General features: G+C 38.5%; 5 protein-coding genes across 5 annotated transcripts; 3 read left to right on the top strand and 2 right to left on the bottom strand.

Annotated features, from left to right (window-relative positions):
- Positions 1 to 2,991: 2,991 nt before the first annotated feature.
- Positions 2,992 to 4,052, bottom strand: PHYBLDRAFT_150389 (hypothetical protein; the record flags this gene model as incomplete). Its single annotated transcript, XM_018432468.1, has 3 exons — positions 2,992 to 3,615; positions 3,679 to 3,843; positions 3,996 to 4,052. 3 exons carry the CDS (start codon positions 4,050 to 4,052, stop codon positions 2,992 to 2,994), a joined length of 846 nt encoding a protein of 281 aa, XP_018286840.1.
- Positions 4,053 to 4,315: 263 nt separating this feature from the next.
- Positions 4,316 to 4,949, bottom strand: PHYBLDRAFT_68901 (hypothetical protein; the record flags this gene model as incomplete). Its single annotated transcript, XM_018442027.1, has 2 exons — positions 4,316 to 4,878; positions 4,904 to 4,949. The coding sequence occupies 2 exons, from the start codon at positions 4,947 to 4,949 to the stop codon at positions 4,316 to 4,318; spliced, it is 609 nt and encodes a 202-aa protein (XP_018286839.1).
- Positions 4,950 to 5,106: 157 nt separating this feature from the next.
- PHYBLDRAFT_150387 (hypothetical protein) lies at positions 5,107 to 6,003 on the top strand (the record flags this gene model as incomplete). The annotated part of the gene is made up of 4 exons (XM_018432467.1): positions 5,107 to 5,254; positions 5,310 to 5,387; positions 5,447 to 5,599; positions 5,687 to 6,003. 4 exons carry the CDS (start codon positions 5,107 to 5,109, stop codon positions 6,001 to 6,003), a joined length of 696 nt encoding a protein of 231 aa, XP_018286838.1.
- A 522-nt stretch (positions 6,004 to 6,525) lies between these two features.
- PHYBLDRAFT_173211 (hypothetical protein) lies at positions 6,526 to 11,427 on the top strand (the record flags this gene model as incomplete). Its single annotated transcript, XM_018436973.1, has 2 exons — positions 6,526 to 8,703; positions 11,251 to 11,427. 2 exons carry the CDS (start codon positions 6,526 to 6,528, stop codon positions 11,425 to 11,427), a joined length of 2,355 nt encoding a protein of 784 aa, XP_018286837.1.
- A 1,060-nt stretch (positions 11,428 to 12,487) lies between these two features.
- On the top strand, positions 12,488 to 13,180 carry PHYBLDRAFT_117270 (hypothetical protein; the record flags this gene model as incomplete). Its single annotated transcript, XM_018428571.1, has 1 exon — positions 12,488 to 13,180. A coding segment is annotated over one exon (693 nt), but the record flags the coding sequence as incomplete, so codon positions are not given.
- Between the last annotated feature and the right edge of the window lie 1,064 nt (positions 13,181 to 14,244).

Below are 14,244 nucleotides of genomic sequence, written 5' to 3'. Positions count from 1 at the left end.
GTTTGTCTTTGGAGGGGATTTTTGGCAAGTCCTTCCTGTTATACCCAAGGCAATGAGAGCTCAGGTTGTAAGCCAATGTATCAAGAAAGCATCTGCATGGAGAAATGTGAAAACCTTGCGGCTTACAATAAACATGCAAATTGCCCAAGCAAATAATGAACAAAAAACATTAGAGCTTAGGGAATTTGGAGCATTTCTCTTATAAGTTGGTAGTGGTTCTGCCCACACAACAGGCGGTGATGACACCATCTCAATTCTGCCCCATATGTTACTTTCTGGATGTAATCCTGCTGATCTGGCCAAAGCAGTTTTCCATGATCTCTCCTCTAATACAGCCAACCCTCATTTCCTCATGGGCCGTACTTTGCTTACTCCTAAGAATAAAGATGTCAAGAAACTCAATGATATTCTTCTGGGCCAGTTTCCTGGAGAGGCACAAGAGTTTAAGAGCGTCAACCAGAGAATTGATGAAGATGGTCAGTTAACATATCCAGTTGAGCTACTAAATACCATTGATCCTGGATCCCTACCACCTCACTCACTGTGCTTAAAAAAAGGATGTTCTATCATGCTTCTTCGCAATCTTGACCCAAAAAACGGCCTCTGTAATGGTACACGCCTGATTTGCAACTCTTTTGGAACATCTGTCATCAGAGCAACAATTGTGCCTGGATCCAATGCTGGGCAAGTATCTCTTATTCCAAAAATAAAGCTTAATCCATCTGGATCAAATGATGAAATTGAATTCCAGCGGTTCCAATTTCCAGTTCGTCTTGCATCCGCAATGACAATAAACAAGTCACAAGGTCAAACTCTTGAGAGCATTGGATTATATCTCCCTGCCCCAGTATTCTCCCATGGCCAGCTGTATGTTGCTCTATCCCGGGTCAGAAAACCTTCTACAATCAAGATAATGCTTGATACACCAGCAAATTCCAATGAAACGGCAAATACTGTATTTACAGACAATGTTGTATTTAAGGAAGTCTTTGACATTTAGTAAAAAATTATATATAACATACACTATAAACTCATCTAACCAATTTTTTTTGAATAATAAAACATCTATACATATCCTTTCTTTTCATATAATTCACTCAAATAAAATGTTCCTATTAATTGTGCTATACGGTACTTAGACTTCCAATAGGGAAGGGTTTTATATTAACTTCTGGTAGGCTCTGGGCCCCCCCCCCCAAAGGGAGGGGGGAGGGAGGGGGACCCTCCAAAGGGGGGGGGGGGGGAGCACCGCTCCCTTAGTAATATTTTTAAAAGACTTACTAGTTAATTTGATCTTGAATGATATTTTATTGACTTTTATTTTTGAGAAACCAAAAAACAGGCTTTCCAAGAAGTCTTAAATTGATTAAGAGCAATCTTTCTCTTGGCAGCATTCTCCTCAAGATTATGGATAATTATGTTTTTTTGATTATCTGACAGCTTACCCCAAGCTGATATAGCTTTATCTATCAAGCAATACTTGGCAAAAGTGATGTAGACCTGTATAGAAGCAAGTTTTGCTGCATTTATATACATTTGACTGGCATCACTCATATTACCTCCTGTCAAAGGCTGTTGCATTACTTCAATGATGTTGTAAATGAGTATTGACTACTGCTGTAATTGAGAATAAGTCTGAAGAAAATAATATAAGGCCTCAGCTATTCCAGTCAAAGGTGTCTACCAATTACTTTATTATTTAACACACAGGTTTAGCATGCATGATAGTGATTATATTTCATATGATGATATCACCATAATATGGGATACATCAGTGGATTATTATAAGCATAATTATAACTCATAAACACATTTACTTTCGATGTTAATACTTCATTGGGACTACACACATTTATATAATTAATCATACATTAATTATCCCAAGATCACGTTGCTCTGATTAAGGCTCAGATAGGATCGATTACCTGACCCCAGTCATATAATTTTCTCGATCCAAAATAATATAAATAGCAGTAGTAGTTCAGTATAGGAACCTGGTCAAACTTTGATACCAAATCTTTCTCAATAAACAAAACCTACACAAGTTCTCACAAATCTTTGTTCCTAATCTCAAATCTTCAATTCTTCTTAAAAACTTCTTCAACTTCAACCACTATAACAGAGATGGCTGATCTCATTCATGATACTAATGACAAGACCATTCAGCATGTAGTGTGGCCAACTCCAACGCATTACCAATAGTTTTTTTTTCTTCTTGCATTTTTTCTATACATACAAATATAAATTATACTTTATCTTAAACTTAATCACATTATTAACATTAAATAGTTTGACATTGATTTCAGAATAATCTCAAAGTCTATATTAAAAACCCAGCTAGAAGTTATATAAGTTGATTGGCTATCTTTGTACTTTATTTATCTTTGTGCTGTCATGAGTATGTTGTTCCTAGAATCTGAATCCTAATCTGACCAATCCAATTCAATCCTTCTCAGAAATACTACACTTTGCTAGAAGTTTCCAATACCTGGTAACTTCTAGCAAAATCCCTTTAAGATAGTATAAATACAAATTGCTTCATTGAAATAAAACATTATCTTGATTCTTCTGAAAAACTACTCTTGTGATATCTTCCAGCTGCTTCAAAGGCAACTTCCAATCCTGACATATCACACTTATTTTAGTGCATAAAGAAAAGGCAGTCTACTCTTCTATTCTTACCCACAAAAGCTATCTGAATGTAAAGTCATTTTGGTAAAAAGAAAGAACAGTCTCAATGTGTCAATATAGAAAAGAAAGAAAGAAAATGTAAAACAAAAGCAAAAAAAAACCAAGATTGGTTTAGAGGGACCTAAATTTGGTAAAGCTTGTAGGAGATTAAAAAAGTTGCTAGGTGTGCCAGGTTTTCTTAAAAAACCTGGCAATTCTTTTTTCTTATAGTGAGAGAAGAAAATATCCAAACTTTTTGCTGGTAGGATAAAATATGTTAAGACAATTTGAAAAAAAAATGTATTACAGAAAAAAACCAATTTAAATATCAGCAAAAGAACAAAGTGACAACTTAGGGCCACGGTTGAGTTCTGGCCACACTATGTATGCCATTGTCATTGCTGCTGTTGTATTTACTGTCACGTCTGATACCACCAGCCCAACCAATTTCTTGACATGTGCCAGATGGACTACCTTTGGCTTCATTTGTCCATTTCGCACCACCAGCACACCATTATACAGCATCGTGCTATACACCAAGACCAAAGCAAGTGACCATCTTTTTCTCTCATTAATATGCTCAAAGAAAAGAACAACTTTGCCAAAGAAGTCTTTTAGAGCGGGAGACAATCCTGGTCTTGCATTTATTGCTTTGTTTACTTGCAACTGGAGGCAAACATGGTGGGCCTCTCTTTGTACTTTGTGAGCTAACGCAGAGTTTATCACACAGCCATTGACAAAAGCCTTGCAGCTTGTTGTCAAGGCTGGATTAATTGTGCTGCATTCCACCCCCTTTGATTCATAGAACTTTGCAAGAAGAACTGGGAGACAAGAAATTTCTTCAATGCTGTCATGAATCGTTTTACATCCCAAAGGCCCCCAGAACTCAATGTCTGAGTCAACCTCAACATGCTCATCTTTCTCAGTTATTAGCCAACCAGCAGACTCGTTATTGTATTGCAATATTCATGCTATTGTCCTTGCCTTAACTATAATGGCTCCATTTACATCCACACGTCTTGTATGGGCAAGTCTCAGCATGATGTTCCTGGCGTTTGCACCAATAGCAGAATTGCCCTTTATCAACTGAGAACATTCTCCAATAGCTTTCTCTAGCAATCTGGTGCTGTACGCTCTGGGAGGGCCAAATGCATCAATCATTGCCGGGTAATGCTGCAAGAGGTGTTGGTTGAGAGTGAATATTTCTATTCCAACTTTACTATTTTAGAAATGACCTTTCAGGTACGAATTTTACTTAATAGGATTTCTAAGAGAAAGATCAGAATAAGTTCCAAAAATAAAACTCTGAATACTACTAAACATACCTTTTTATAGAGGTTTGTTCCTCCACTAATAACTCTCAGCTCATGAGTAGAGTGCATGCTTGCACAAGGCCAAGCAATGTCTTCCATACATCTTGATTGTGGTCATGCTCCACCACCAGAGTGGAAACCACAAACAGAAGGAAATTGACCTAGTATGCAGCTCGGAAATATCTTGCATGTCTTGCCATGTCTCTCCAAGCACTGTGGAAGGATGTTGGGATCGATCCTCTTGTTCCTTCCATTGCCGCGCCTATCTCCTTCTGTGCTCCAGCAGAGAGGAAAAGGGGATGCTTAGATCCATACTTCCTGCAAACAAGCTCTCAGATCTGCTTGCTGATTCTGTGACAAAGACCATGCATCTCATCAAGGGCAAAGAAAAATGGGTCTGTGAATGATGTCAATGAAGCAAATAGAGATTGTTCTTTGAGGCCCTTACACAACACAATATCAGGGTTGAAACTTCTGAAGCTCCCTAAGATGCGAATGATGTTGCTTGGCAAGGTTCTGAAATATTGGCCATGACCTGAAGTTTGTCTAACAACATTGCAGATACAACAGCCATTTTTGCTTGTATGGCCAGCATGACATGCCAGCTTTGTCAATGCTAAAATGTTATCAGTTGCCATGAGAACATGGACTTTTGCTCTCATTGTCTTTGTTGGTGTTTTTATCACCATTTTGTCTGCTTGCAGTATCTCAAGTGATTTGATGATTGGCTCAAGAAATGACCAGAAGTCGGCAGGTACAGTTGTGGCAGGGATCATTGCAATCTGGATCATTAGCTTGCACTTGTAAAGGACCACTGAAGGAAGGTTGAGCACGATGATATGTAAAATAGTCACCAAACCAAGAACCTTGTGTGAAGCAAACACTGCAAAAACACCTTAAAATAATTGAATTCCACTTACCTGGAATTATCGATAATAGTAGCCAAAAAATTACAACCCAGGTCATTTCCTGTGTTTAGCAGCGAGAATATATTTAAAGACATATCATTGGCCTAATATATATCAGAGTCACTGAGAGAATTTTTTCAAAATAATAAAGACAATTATAATAAGCAACGGCTGTTACACACTTCCTTTATTATTAAAAAAAATTAAGTGAAAAAATGTTTTCCATTGCCAATCCCGATGAAGTTCGTTGCAAATGCACAAGATGCAATCGCAATCCTCTTGGATACACCATGACAGATAAAAGAACTGCCAAGCGTCATGCCCAGAATGATAATGACAGGAATATGGATAAAACCATTAATGGTAAATTAAGTTATCAATTTTTCATTTATTTATATGATGTATTCTAATCCATTAGAACAAATAGTTTTGACAGCCGAAGTAAACACTGGTGAAGCTGATATGGACGTAGATCAAATTGAAGAACATATTGAATGTAATAGTATTTTATTTTTTATACCCAATGCGCACTCTATTTAAACTTGGTACCAATAGATGATAATTACTCCGATGGTGCACCCTCACCAGAGCAGTATGTCAATACCCACTTACCTCTTTTGGTGGAAGAATCTCTTTTTGAAACAGAGGAGTATACCTCAGAGTATGAGTCTGAATATGAGTCGTCAGATGAATTTGAGCAAGAACAGGGTAAATATTAAAAATAAACTATGATTGAAGAAAAAAGGTTTGACTTAAAGAAACAAAAAATTAATATTATTTTATGATAACTTACAGAGTCTACAGAAAACCTTCCAGAGAATATTTGGCATCGAGTAATTGCGGTTTTCACTGTGATATTTATTTCTAGCTTCATTGTGGATGAAGGCGCAGTAATTTTGATTACATTCATAAATACAATCCTCGAACATTATGGAGAGGATTTCCGACTTCCCACAAGCATTCCGGGTTGGAGGAAAATGACAGGATACAATGACTTGACAAATGGCATATCAAAATATGTAGCATGCAGTAATTGTCACACATTGTACGATTACAGCAACAACACACATGTGGTGATCCAGACACTCGGATGTTGGATTTATCACATATAAGAACATATTCATATTGGGATAGCGTAGTAGCTATCATCTTGTCAGTATAAAATATATATAAACGATTAAGTAATCAGCCCAATAATTATTACAGTTAGTACTGTAGATAATATCTTAAAGATTGTTAAGATAATTATATCATACTGCCGGGTAAACTGTGTCAGATCGATATGGAGCTAATTTAGTAGGAAGTCCTAAAGCTCTAGTATAAAAGAGAAAAGAATAGCTAAGAGCTAAAGAAGTACGATTTATGACTTGATGTCATAATTGTAACACCGACACTAGTTAAGCAGTAAATACACTCTAATAACCAAATATAGTAAAGGAAGAAAGCCTTAAGAAACTAAGACGTAATGACAAGAGCAGATTGTGTTTTCTTATAAAAAGGGACACTTTTTATTTATGAATAAAGACAACTTATATACAGTCTCAAAGTATTTCTATACGTCTCTATTATCAAATATTTTATTTTTCTATTGTTTCGTACCTGAAATACCACATTTTTTACTTTGAATTCTCGAAATGTCTCAACAATCCGCTGTCAACTCTACTATTGTTTCTGGTGAAGAAACCGCCCGTGTCAACTCTGGTGTCATTCCTCCTCCTTCTGCTGCTGGTTCTGCCGACCACGATGGTGATACCGTGATGACTCCCTTGTGTTCTGAGGACGGTGTCTTTGATTCTGAAGAAGGTTCTTCTGGTTCCGATGCTGGCCGTTCTGGTTATGAGGGTGCCAATTCTCCTCGCATCTATTTGGGTAACTCTGGAGTCAGAGTTAACAACAACCTTGTGGCCACCGTGGAAATGTTGCTGGCTTCTGCTGAGGAGGACCTCAACACTAAGAAGGGCAACTACTATGCCGCTCTAGGCCACTACTTGGGTGTTTCCAAGAGGGATCCCACCTCTACTGCTGCCAAGTCTGCTTCCAAGGGTGCCAAGGAAGCACAAGTACTGTTTGCTGAGGCTGAGCAAATCCTCAAGGACCTCAAGGCTTCCACTGCTCCTGCGTCTAAGCCTCATGACAAGAGAAGCACTCTGGTTCCCAGTAACCTACCTTTTCTCCAGCTTCGTTCTGAGGGTCCTCTGGTGAAGGCCAACCGCGATGTGTTCGATTCGGTGTATGACTTCTGCCAGGAGTTTACCACAGTCCTGGAAGCACACTCTCTGACCTTGGATTCCTGCTGGGAACGTCTGTTGCCCACTTGTTTGAACAAGGAAGAACGTTCTTGGTTTGAGGACAAGCTCAAAGGCAAGGCCTACAACTGGAAGAAGGCCGAAAGTATTCTTCTAGATCACTATGACACGCCGTTCCGTAAGTTCCTGAACATGGGTCGTGTCTGGTGCATGAAACAAGGCAAAGGAGAATCCGCTCGTTCTTTTGGTGCCAAATTCCAAAAGTTCCGCCGCCAGGCCTCGTTGGACGATGGTGTTCAATTGGTTCTCTGCTTCTGGTGGAATCTGCGTCCGGAAGTCCGGGAAGCTTGTCTCATTCCTTTGTCAGCCAACTATGGCACCAAGATGCCCTCAAAGATTGAGGACATCATCTCGTTGGTGAGTGTGTCAACAAGTGACTCCACTGCTTTGTTACATAATCCTGCCAATGGTACTGCCGCGTCCTCCTGGAGTTCGTTTGCTGCTCACAATGGTGCGTCCTCTCTCTCTGCTGGTTCCCACAAGGGAAAGAAAAGGTCTTTCTCTTGCGAGCGTGGTTCTCAGTCTCCCAAGAAGGCATGGGACTTCAAGAAGGCGATGAAGGATGGCATCTGTTTCTCATGCAAGGCTCCCTGGGTTAAGGGACACTCCTGTCCGGAACGGGAGAAGTACTTGACAAAGGTGTCAAGGATGGCAGTCCGCTCCTCTGCTGGTAGACCAGCAAGAGCTTCCACTGTGGTTGAGGGGAGTCCCTCGTTGTCTTGGTCAGAGTACCAAGACAACACTAGTGCTCTGGCCAAGATGGCATTAGATTGTAAGTACAATCTTAAAGACATGGTTATTAAAAGAGATTTTAAGAACATGAGCACTAATATTACCTTTCCTATTTTGGCAAATAATTCCATTAGAACCATCTCCTTGTTGGACTGTGGGGCCACGTTCAGTTCGGTGGACAAGAATTTTTGCTTGAAGAATGGAATAGCCATTAGTTACATCAATCACATTAATAAAGATTTGTTGAACAAAAACAATGTTCATAAGTATTTTATTCGTTTGGCTGATAGCAATACCCAGATTAAAAGAATCGGTACTTGTGTGATCAGTGTAACTTGCAATAGTAAGACTATTCAACGCGAGTTTGAAGTGATGAATTTAACTAATAGTCATGAGTATGATTTCAGTATTGGTACTGATTATATGTCTTCTCTTGGTATTGGTATTTATGGTTTACCTTTATCATATGATGATGCTGATTCAAGTGAGGAACGTAGAGAAGCCGATAGACGCTTCAACAATAAGAGTGATCTTCTTGAATCCATTGAGAGAGAAAATGAACGAAAGGAAAATAATCCGGCTGTAGGTCCCAAACAGTTTGAGGATGCTATGGATTATATTCGACCATTCATTAAAGACAATCAAGATATTCCTAAGGGTTCGTTTTGTACTATACCTGAAAGTGTTGTATGTTTGGACACCCCAGAAAATGCTACGGCGTTCAGAAGCCCTTATCCCATTCCTTACAAGATGCAAGGTGTAGTGGATGAACAGGTGAAAGAATGGCTGGACAATGGTATAATTGAAAGAGCGTCTGCAAACACACAATGGAATACGCCTTTGACTGTTGTCAAGAAGACAAACGGTAAAGGAGAAATTACTGGATATCGCGTTTGCCATGATCCCAGATTAATTAATTGCCTGTTGAAGTCAATTGATCGTATGCCTTTGCCATTGATCGGTGAATTGTTTGAAGATTTAAAGGGTGCGAATATTTATTCCACTCTGGATTTGAAATCTGCGTTTAATTCTTTGAGGTTGAACCCAAAGGACACACACAAACTTAGTTTCACATGGCGTGGTGTACAGTACAAACCTATTGGTACAGTGTTTGGTATAAAGCATGTCAGTTCACAATTTCAAAGAACTATGAGTATAGCTTTGGAAGGACTATCTTTTGTACGGTTTTTTGTGGATGACATTGTTTGTGCAAGCAAAACGTTCGAGGAACACAAGGAACACTTGAAGCAAGTGATTGAGAGATTAACAAGAGTCAATTTGAAGTTGAATCCGAAAAAATGTCATTTCTTTCAGAAAGAAATTTATTTGCTTGGTTTTCATATTTCACCTGAAGGAATTACAATGGACCGCAGAAAACTTGTTAATGTTCTTGAATTTCCTCAACCAAAGACGGGTAAAGATATCCAAAGTTATTGTGGGTTGATCAACTATTTTAGAACGTTGATTCCGAATGTATCTTCCATTATGTCGCCACTAGATTCATTGAGAAATGAAAAGTTGATTACCCATTTATGGACAGATAAGCATCAAACTGCATTTAATAACTTGAAAAAAGCACTTTTGAGTGATCTGGTGTTGTCGTACCCAGATATGAACTCTCCTTTTAGTATCAGCTGTGATGCATCTCTTACTGGTATTGGTGCAGTGTTGTATCAAGTCAAGGATGGCAAGAAAAAATATATTTCTTTCGTGGCTAAGAGCTTATCCCAAAGTGAAAGAAAGTATTCTGCGACCAAAAGAGAATTACTAGCGTTAGTATTTGCACTCAAGCGTTTTCACAAGTATGTCTATGGTTCTCACTTTACCTTGTACACGGATCACAAGGCATTGACATATCTTCACACCCAACGTGTTGCGAATCTGATGATGATCGCATGGATGGACACGATTTTACAGTATGACTTTAAGATCGTTCATTTGCCTGGTGTTTCGAATGTGCTTCCTGATGCGTTGTCACGTTTATCTGAAGAGACTGAAACATTATCAAATGAACTGGGTGGGGATAGTGTGGTTAGATCCATCATGAGAAATAGTGCTGTCACTATGGAACCGCTACCAGACATCTTGAGTGGTGAGTACTTTACTCCTCCCACAGAAAATGAAAGGAATAAGTTATTAGTTGAAGAACATTTGAAAGGTCATTTTGGTGTAGAAGCTATACTACATGCCTTAAAGAGAAAAGGTATCTATTGGACCAGCTTGAAGAGTCAAGCAAATGATCTTATACAATCGTGTATACAGTGTCAACGTCATAATATCACAAGAAAAGGTTATAATCCTTTAAGACCTGTGACTGCAACACTTCCTGGTGACAGTTGGGGAATAGATCTGGCTGGGCCATTTACAACGTCGACTAGAGGAAATGAGTACTTGTTAGTGATGATAGACATCGCAAGCAAATTTTATGTATTGCGTGCCATACCTGATAAAAGGGCAGCTACGATTGCGTTACAAGTACTGGACGTCATTAGTACATGGGGTCCGATGAGAAAGTTGCAGAGTGATTGTGGACGGGAGTTTGTGAACTCGCTGATGACATGTATAAAAGAGAATGTTGGTTTTGAACATGCGTTGATTTCGCAGTACCATCCTAGAGCTAATGGTGCAAGTGAAAGAGCTGTCCAGTCGGCAGTGAACACCATTAAAAAACAAATAGTTGGTAATGTCGCTGATTGGGATCAGAAGGTGCCATCTGCGCAGTTGTTTTTGAATAGCAAGTATAATGCTAGGACTAAGAGTACGCCATTCTCGTTAATGTTTGGAAGGAATCCAAATGACTTTGTCGATTTTAGTAAAGAAAAGGATAGTGCAACTGCTGAACAGATTCAGAAAGAGTTGCAAGAAAAAATTAAAAGAATGACTGAGATAGTCTACCCTGCCGTGTTTGAACACGTAAAGCATGTCACAGAAAAGCAAAAGGAACGCTTTGATGGAAGTCACAAAATGATAGATCTGGTTCCAGGAACCACGGTAATGATTTTGGTGACAGAAAAACAGAATAAATTAGATCCGAAGTATAAGGGGTTCTACACTGTTGTTAGAAAGACTGCTGCCAATACTTATGTATTGAAAAATGAAAAGGGATTTTTAGAACCAAGGAATTATCCTCCTTCTTTATTGAAAAAAGTTTCTGACAAGGTATTAGAGCAAAAGAATGACTTTTTTGAAGTCGAAGCAATTATTGGGCACATAAAAGATGACAAGAACAATTATTTGTATAGATGCAAATGGTTGGATTATGATGAGTCTCACGATACCTGGGAGCCAGAGGATCATTTTACCGATCCTAAGTTCATAAAGGAATACTGGCAAAGAATTGGTGAAGCTCCAGAAGGTATCAAAGACATCAATAAGGCCAATAAGAAATTATTAAAGGATATGAAAGTTGCATATTCCGCACCTAAAGAAAATTCAGGTACTAAAAGGAAGAATTATGCAAAGACAGCTTATCAAAAGAAGAAACGCAGTAAGGTCTAAATAAAGAGTTATTTGAGCACCACAGTACTCGTTTAAAATAAAAAAAAAAAAAAAAAAAAAAAAAAAAAAGAAAAAAGAACAAGCTGATCAGAAGAATTGCATAGAGTACTTGAACGGTATTTAGTTAATACCTGGGTGGGGATAATGTGGTGATCCAGACACTCGGATGTTGGATTTATCACATATAAGAACATATTCATATTGGGATAGCGTAGTAGCTATCATCTTGTCAGTATAAAATATATATAAACGATTAAGTAATCAGCCCAATAATTATTACAGTTAGTACTGTAGATAATATCTTAAAGATTGTTAAGATAATTATATCATACTGCCGGGTAAACTGTGTCAGATCGATATGGAGCTAATTTAGTAGGAAGTCCTAAAGCTCTAGTATAAAAGAGAAAAGAATAGCTAAGAGCTAAAGAAGTACGATTTATGACTTGATGTCATAATTGTAACACCGACACTAGTTAAGCAGTAAATACACTCTAATAACCAAATATAGTAAAGGAAGAAAGCCTTAAGAAACTAAGACGTAATGACAAGAGCAGATTGTGTTTTCTTATAAAAAGGGACACTTTTTATTTATGAATAAAGACAACTTATATACAGTCTCAAAGTATTTCTATACGTCTCTATTATCAAATATTTTATTTTTCTATTGTTTCGTACCTGAAATACCACAACACATACATCCTGCAATTTCAAAAGAGTTGGTAGTAAGATGCATTGTAAGAATGATCTCTACAAGTCTAGTATGAAGAACGCCATGATTCCAAAGTGCACATTTGTTTATAACTCGTTGACAACTACCTTGAAAAAAATGTTTACACGTCCTTCTTTTGAGAGTATGATCAACAGATGGAATCGTGAACCAAAAGTCGATGGTACTTTATTCGATGTATATGATGGAAAGATGTGGAACGAATTAGTGGATGAGGATGGTGTCCAGTTTGTTTCGAAGGAATGATCATTACTATTGACACTGAACATTGATTGGTTTCAACCATTTGATGGAGTAACATATTCTTGTGGTGCGATATACCTGACAATTAACAATCTGCCGAGAGAAGAGCGGAACAAGGCAGAAAATGTCATTCTTGTTGGATTGATGCCTGGACCTAAAGAAGCAAGCACCGACGAGATCAATAACTATTTGCGTCCTCTTGTTGATGAACTTATGCTATTGTATAAAGGTATCACAATTGATACATATAACTGCTCAGGTGCTCTGGTGCGTGTTGCTCTGTTGATGGTTGCATGCGACATCCCTGCTGCAAGAAAGACGTGTGGGTTTACATCTCACAACAGCACATGTGCATGCTACAAATGCAATCGTCAGTTTGCTTGTGTTGATGGGACCACTGCTGTAAACTATTTTGGGCTTAAGTTTTCGGAATGGGTAGGCCGCACAAAAGAAGAAAATTGCAGACATGCAAACCTGTGGAAGAATGCAAAGACATTGACAGAGAGAAAGCGATTGGAGATTGAGAATGGTGTTTGTTGGTCTGAGCTTCATCGACTTGTGTACTTTGAGCCAGTGCGTGCAACCATTATCGATCCCATGCACAACCTTTTTCTCGGGACTGCAAAACGAATGATGGATATTTGGATTGCAAACAATTTGCTTGATGACAAAGATTTTGTAGAGATGCAGGAAGAGGCTAATAGAATGGTACTCCCTGTAGGGTATACGACTCTGAAGATAAAGATTGGAAAGAAATTTCTGTTTATGAAGGCATATGAGTAGAAATCATAATGCCTAATATACTCTCCTGTTCTGGTCAATAGACGCCTGTGAGATGATCTGCTTGACAATTGAATCTATTTTGTCGATGCATGCAGAGAATTGACGAAGCCAAGTATCACCAAAAATGGGATCAAAAAAGCTCACGAAAGTTTGGAGGAGTTTTGTGTTGGTTGTGAAGACTTTTATAAACCAGATGTATTCACGCAAAACATGCATCTCCATCTCCATCTAAAAGAAACGATTGAGAACTTTGGGCCAATTTATGGATTTTGGCTATTTAGCTTTGAGCGCTATAATGGTGTATTGAAAGGGTTTGAGGCAAACCAGAAGAGTGGGTTCGAGAATACCTACATGAAAAGATTTCTTGAGAGTTCTTACAATGGTGACTTTTGTCAAGCGCATCTCAGAAATGTTACCAGTCCTTTACTCCTCTCTCTCTTTCTCAAGCTGTCTGGCCATAAAATCTATAATCCTGCACTTTCGCCACATACTTTGATACTGTCATACTTTCACTTGCCAACGTTCCTACAATCTGCTGAAAAGCCTTCAAAGCAAACATTTGGCAACGAACCTCTACCTCTTTCTGCTCTACCATTGTGTTTGAAGCCACCAACAACAATGAGAAAATCCGAGTATGATTGTCTGCTCGATTTCTATAAAATTGAGTATGACAACGATTCTCTTTGCAGTGCCAAGACAACAATCAGGAATTGTTGGTTTGTGAATGACCGAATCCAGAAGATTTTGTCCATCAATCTTCTTGGACAAGTTTACACAGGTGGAGAAGGCTTGGTCATGAGAGGATCGCATATACAAGTGAAATTTATTGAAAAAAGTGGAGACTCTGAGGAAAGATATGCTGGTCGTATTAAGTACTTGTTCTTGCACGATTTTACACCAAACCTCATGCACACCAACCTTTCCCCTTGTCACAACCCCCAACACGTATTTGCCTTCGTTGAGTGGTACAAAATTCCTCGCCATCAACCTAGAACCAAGCAGGGCATCGAGTTGTATGAGCCAGAATTTCTGAAGTATGACTACAACAACATTCTGCCTGTTCA

The sequence above is a fragment of the Phycomyces blakesleeanus genome, assembly GCF_001638985.1.
Source record: "Phycomyces blakesleeanus NRRL 1555(-) unplaced genomic scaffold PHYBLscaffold_24, whole genome shotgun sequence".
Classification (NCBI taxonomy): Eukaryota; Fungi; Mucoromycota; class Mucoromycetes; order Mucorales; family Phycomycetaceae; genus Phycomyces; species Phycomyces blakesleeanus.
Note: the sequence above shows the minus strand (reverse complement) of the source record. Positions and strands in the feature narration are given on the sequence as shown.